We start from the raw sequence: 6,290 nt of genomic DNA, 5'->3' as shown, positions 1-6,290 counted from the left end.
TTGTCAAATTAGTTTCCACATAACACTCAGTGCTCATCCCCACAAGTGCCCTCCTCCATGCCCATCCCTCCCTCCCCCCCACATCCATCAGTCCTCAGTTTTTGTCAGCATTCAAGAGTCTCTCATGGTTTGCCTCTCTCCCTTTCCCCCACCATTTCCCCCCTTCTTCTCACCCATGGTCCTCAGTTAAGTTCCTCCTAATCCTCCTATACGTGCAAACATGATATTTGTCCTTCTCTGCCTGACTTATTTCGCTCAGCATGACACCCTCAAGGTCCATCCATGTTGCTACACATGGCCAGATTTCATTGACCTAAACTTCTTCAAACCTCTGTTTTCTTATCTCTGTACAAGCATGATAATGTACATTAATGTACATTAACCTCATAGGGTTAATGAAAATAAAAACATAATGTGTCAGTCAAGTATATAGGCATGTGGCCTAATAGATACTCAATAAATGTTCCCTTTCTCTCTGTGTCATTTAAAAAATATCTTTCGGGGTGCCTGGCTGGCTCTGTCGGTTAGGCGTCCGACTTCGGCTCAGGTCATGATCTCACGGTTTGTGGGTTCAAGCCCTGCATCAGGCTCTGTACTGACAGCTAGCTCAGAGCCTAGAGCCTGCTTCAGATTATGTACCTCCCTCTCTCTGATCCTCCCCTGCTCACGCTGCCTCTCTCCCTCTCTCAGAAATAAATAAAATAAAGCAAATAAAATATCTTTCTATGTCGTGGATAAAAAGAGGAAAACTTCTGTAAATTACTTATTTGTTCATTGATGGGGTAGGTCTGGAGACCATTTGCAATGAAACAGTAAGAGGGATATAGTATTTGCTGCTGTGAGCATCTATCATATCTAAAATTATTTAATTGATTTCATAAGTACCAACTGGTATTGCCACATCTTTATAATCTTCCATGTGTGGCCAGCAACTGGAGAGGGATGAACCAGGTAAAGGCTGTAAAAAGAAACATGAATAAATAGTTTGTTGTGGTCATCCCAGCCCAAGTAGTCTTTCAAAAGTAATCTAACATATGCCTTCTCTTTTACTACAAGGGATTGGGAGATGTTAAAAAAGAAAGTGAAAATGTTCATCTTTTTTTGTTTCTCCAGCGTCTCTTCCATCTCTCACTCACCTTTGTCGTTTGCAAATTCGGTCCAGTCTCAAACCAGAACACCTACGATCTGACAGTTTTATCTGTCAGTTGCCACTTCCCAGAAGTCTACATAATTATTTGCTCTATGAAGATGTTCTGTGGATGAATGCAGTTCCAGAACTGACATCTGTTGAAGATTGGGAAATGAACGAAGCTACCTAATGCAGCTCCTGTCTTACTCTGAAAACTACCAAAACAAAGAGCCATGCAGTACACAAATTCTTCATGACTTCGTAGTCATAAAAGATGATTTTTGTTTGTGTGGTTGGTTAGGTTCTGGAAAGACAGTAGTTTAATGTAAATGTTTACAACTGGGCTTTCTGGTAAAAAAAATACTGTAAACCTCACTTATGTTACTTTATTGCAGATTCACCAGCACACTTTATATTGTAAATTCCACTTTATTCTGTAATAAAGCATTTTCCACTTTATTCTGTTAATGAACTATGATATTGCTCCTAGTGCTGAACATGGCATATTTCTACTTATGATTCTGTGTGTACCTCAGGCTAGGAACTTAGAATGGTTTGCATAAAACTTGCCTGGAAGTATACACATAATGACGTTGAAACTATTATTATTATTATTATTTTATTTAATGTTGACTATCTCTTATGTTTATAAATAAGTCCATTCTCATCTCAGTTCGGTCAGTTTTATGATGAATTGCTATTCATTGGCTTTTCACTGATAAACTCAGGGGAGAATTTTTTTTTTTAAAGAATATAGAAAATTAATAATTGTGCTGTGCTGTTAGTTTTGCCCCCTAGTTCCTCTTTGGTGATAAGAAACTCCCATTTCTGCAATGCCAAGAACAGATCTAAACTCAAAGATAGGCTCAAGGGCACCTGTGTGGCTCTTTCGGTTGGGTGTCCGACTTCGACTCAGGTCATAATCTCTTGGCTCTTGGGTTGGAGCTTCGCACCAGGCTCTGTGCTGACAGCTCAGAGCCTGGAGCCTGCTTCAGATTCTGTACCTCCCTCTCTCTCTGACCCTCCCCTGCTCACGCTGTATTTCTCTGTCAGAAATAAATAAAACATTAAAAAATTTTTTTTAAATCCTCATAGATAGGCTCAGTTGAAAAAAATAGGGTCAGTATTGAAATCAATGAGCATTTAGCCACATTTAGAATACTAATCAGGAGGCTGAGAGGGCATTTCTGTGGCACCATCTTTATAGAAAGAAAGCCATGTATTTCTGAGTCACTAGTATCAAATAAAACATTTAAGCTCCATTCAGTCTCTAAATCATAGGGCAGCTTTGATCCTATGAAGCAACCTCTGCCAGTTATGTTAATATTATAGTGTTTTTCCTTTTTATTATTTAGATAGGTTATCAAATAGTCTTTGATCCTATGAAATTCAGACCTCAGATTCCTAGGGTAATAAGACACCACCTCACTGGTTTTACAGTTGTTCAATATGAATCTATAGTCAGAGAAGACTAAACACTGGATCAGGTGAACTATGGTAAGATGCTGTTGGGACCAACCTTGAAAGAAAGTTTATGAAAGCATTACTGTCATGACGTCTAGCAATTGGGTGCAGAGGAGGGTAGGTCTTCTGTCCTGCTGGGATACTGTGGAGTTCTGTGGACTGAAATAGATGGGAGTATGTCAGCCCGGTCCATCTCTGAAAGGTCTTTGCTATTTGATAAATAGCAGTGATGAAGTCAGACCAAACGATGGAAGCATTGTTAAGGTCCAGAAGGATGACTGAACTCAGTGCAGATTAGAGCTATGGTTGCTTCCCTGTTGGTGGAGATAAGAGTTTGAATGTGGACATACAGTCAGAAATACTTGTAGATATGGAAAACCAGGTGTAAATTCTGATACTTAATAAAGAAATTCCAAGAATGTATGTACTATGTAGTAACTTTTAAATGTTGTCCTAATCTTTATTTTTCCAAACTCCAACTCTCTAATTTTTAACATAACTAGTTTATTATTACGGCCAAATGCACATAGAATGTTTGCACTTGAGGCTGAATCTTCTTTTGTGTTTTTGTTCATGTTCAGATATGTAATACAAATTAAACTATCCATAAGATCATTTTTAAGATCATCATCTTGTTCTTAAAAATCTGAAAATGGGAGCACCTGATTGGCTCAGTCGGTTAAGCATCGGACTCTTGGTTTCAGCTCCGGTCATGATCTCACGGTTCATGAGTTTGAGCCCCGTATTGGGCTCTGCACTGACAGTATGGAGCCTCTTTGGGATTCTTTCTCTCCCTTTCCATTTCCCTCTCCATCTCTCTTGATGTCTCTCAAAATAAATAAATAAACAAAAAATTTTTATGTATTTATGGTTTTTATGACTTACAGCAAGGATTCAGTGAGAAATGTGAAAGAATCTAGGTAATGTGTGATAGTTACACCTTCTGGTCACAATGATACTTCTGATTAGTGTGAACGATAAGCCCTGACCTACATGCACAACAGTGCTTTAATACTCTTCATTTTTTTAATTATTAAAATATTTGTATTTTAATATTTTTCATTTTCAAGTCACAGCCTAATGAAGAACCCTGTAAAAAAAAAACAAGAACCCTGTAGTACCGTAGTTCTCTAATGGTGATACTTAACTACCAGAGCAGGACACAGATCAGCCTTAATAACAGTTGTCAAGATTTTACCCTCCCTTAATCATATGTTATCCTTTATTTCTTGCTGGTCCTTGCTGTCATTGGATATTTTTCCATGATCATTTGATGGAACAGTGGTAACCTGAACGTTGTTTTTTTATATTTCCCTCTCCTTTTTGCCAAGTAGCAGGTGTCTTGATGTGTAGCTCTCTGGTAGCCCTAGTTCCCAAAGATGAGTCATACTCCTCTTGTGGTCAGTGAGCACCCATGGCAGTGATAATCCTTGATAGGCAGCCTAAGTGGCATGTTTATGTCACGTGAACAGCTGATATCTTCTACTTTAGATCTGTTCTTCCCACCTAAGTCCATCTATAAACCTGTGTGAAAACTGTGATATTGTATAGATCCTCAGGTATTATGTCAGGTATACCTTGAAAACATATGAGCAGTTTTGATTTACTCCCTAAAATTCCACTATAATTTTGTTGGTCCTCAAAAATGTAATAATGTAAATAATTAATACAAGTGTAAATAACCACACGTCTTCTCTGAAACAACAGACTTGGCAGCTCTATTAGCACGGGATACAGAAAGAAGTTGAAAAAATCCATCTGGAAGTTTGCCTTTTCCCTTTAATACTCCTCTGTAATTCTCAGAGGTATGTTCCCCTAATTATATTTCTTGATTAATCATAGAAATATTTGTTTGCAAAGAAACTCTCTGCGCCGTTTTTACCAGTGGGTCCCTGGTGCTATTGTGGAAAAGGTTTTTACATTGCTAGTGAAATTGTTAGTTATGTGGCCATTATCAGTTCCATAATCAAGTATTTTAGATCTAAGAATTTAATAGAATAATCAGGATAACTATACACTGCATTCTTCCAGTTTCATGAGTTCATCTTCTATATAAAACAAATGGAAGATCTGCCCACTGGCTTCATCCAAATACTTAATTTAAGTAGGATCTCGAAGGCAAAGGGATCTCTAAAGCTTTTCCTGGGAGCTGGGAACATCATAAAAGGATGTGTGTTAAGTGTCCCTATGCTAGTAAAAATCTTAAAGTCTCATATAATGGTAATAGCACATTTTATATATGTATATTTTATTTATATATATGATAACAATAATAGCGCATTTTAAGTGTTTCATTTTAAAAGAAAAAATACTTTAAAATTTAGGAAGAAAAGGTGGGGAAAGGAGATGGAGCCATGGTGGTGTTATCCAGACCCAACGTTAATGTTAACCTATAAATTGGAATCTTTTCTTTTTCTCAGGCTTTTTAAAAGTCTATAAACAACTTTGAGGGGTGTTAACCCTCCCCCCCACACACACACCAGGTTAAAATCAAGCATGATTACAGTTTTGTACCTGGTCTAGACTTTTCTTTATCATGTTAATGATACCTGCAGCCAAGCCCAACCCATAAGTTATCACAAATTATGAATTGGTAAGAATGATAAATAATGAGGCATTTCTGGGTTGATTCTTTTCCTAAGATATCTGCATGAAGCAAATATCCCCTCCCATCCACTTGAGAGGAGAGAGGGCATTGGGGGTGAGACCTTTGTGAACCAGCACGAGTCATCTGGTTTCAGGGCGGGCTAGCCCTGCAGTGGAATATCTATTGCATGACTCTATTATAACTATGCTATGTGTTTTTAATGAAAAATTTAAAAATAGTATTGTTGCAGTAAAGATTAGTGTCTGCATGGTTTTCCTGTCACTTGGCTTCTTTCTCATGCATAGCAGTAATAGATGAAGCAGAACAGGTGGTAATTGCCATTGGTGCGCTGAGACTTGTGAGTAGCATCTGTTTATGTCTCTTTTACCATCAAATGGTTAGCATAACCTCCTCTCCACTGCTTCCCTATGCGGATGATAAAAGTCTATCATGAGTCATTAAAAGGTGCTAATTTACGCTCTTTTTCTAACATGATGGAATACGTGAAGAAGAAAGTCCATCTGGTGACTAAATATGACTATGATTTGAGTCAAACAATTACAAAGAAGACATAATACTTCTGAGCTTATTACGGAATATTGGATCAAATAGGATGTGCCAAAGATACCAAATTCCATGCTAGAGTAGTTCCATAAACAGGTGCGTCATTTAGTAATGGGTAGTCTAGAATTCAGCTTTGACACTTAAAAATTATTTGTTTTATTTTATTACTATTTTTTCAATTATTTGTGTTAGACAAAATATTCAAATTCTTATGGTCTTCATCTTGCTTATAATTATTTAGTTTTATTAAGCCCACTTTTTTAAAGCCCACTCTTAAATGCTATAGTGTGTTATATTTGTGCATGTTGATGTAGGTGCACACTTACCGTTTTTATCTTTCTGTTATGGAAAATTTCAGGAGCGCCTGGGTGGCTCAGTCAGTTGAGCATTTAACTCAATTTTGGCCCAGGTAATGATCCCTGGGTCATGGGATCAAGTCTTGTGTTGGGCTCCACACTAAGCATGGAGCCTGCTTAAGATTCTCTGTCTCTCTCTCTTTCTGTCTTTCTCTCTCTCTCTCAAAATATAAATAAAGTATTATGGAAG

The 6,290-nt window shown here is 37.6% G+C and overlaps 1 protein-coding gene across 2 annotated transcripts in view; it reads left to right on the top strand.

The window, feature by feature from the left end:
- The window catches only part of ASB3 (ankyrin repeat and SOCS box containing 3), a 117,120-nt gene extending 113,669 nt beyond the window's left edge, over positions 1–3,451 (top strand). For both annotated transcript variants that reach the window (XM_077772356.1, XM_077772355.1), the window contains one exon: positions 1,114–3,451. In XM_077772356.1, coding sequence (XP_077628482.1) covers positions 1,114–1,319 — 206 coding nt within the window. In that variant the 3' untranslated portion in view covers positions 1,320–3,451. The remainder of the gene's footprint in view (positions 1–1,113) is intronic.
- Positions 3,452–6,290: the final 2,839 nt, after the last annotated feature.

This window comes from Crocuta crocuta, unplaced genomic scaffold, assembly GCF_008692635.1.
Source record: "Crocuta crocuta isolate KB4526 unplaced genomic scaffold, BGI_CrCroc_1.0 scaffold830, whole genome shotgun sequence".
In the NCBI taxonomy this organism is placed as follows: domain Eukaryota; kingdom Metazoa; phylum Chordata; class Mammalia; order Carnivora; family Hyaenidae; genus Crocuta; species Crocuta crocuta.
Note: the sequence above shows the minus strand (reverse complement) of the source record. Positions and strands in the feature narration are given on the sequence as shown.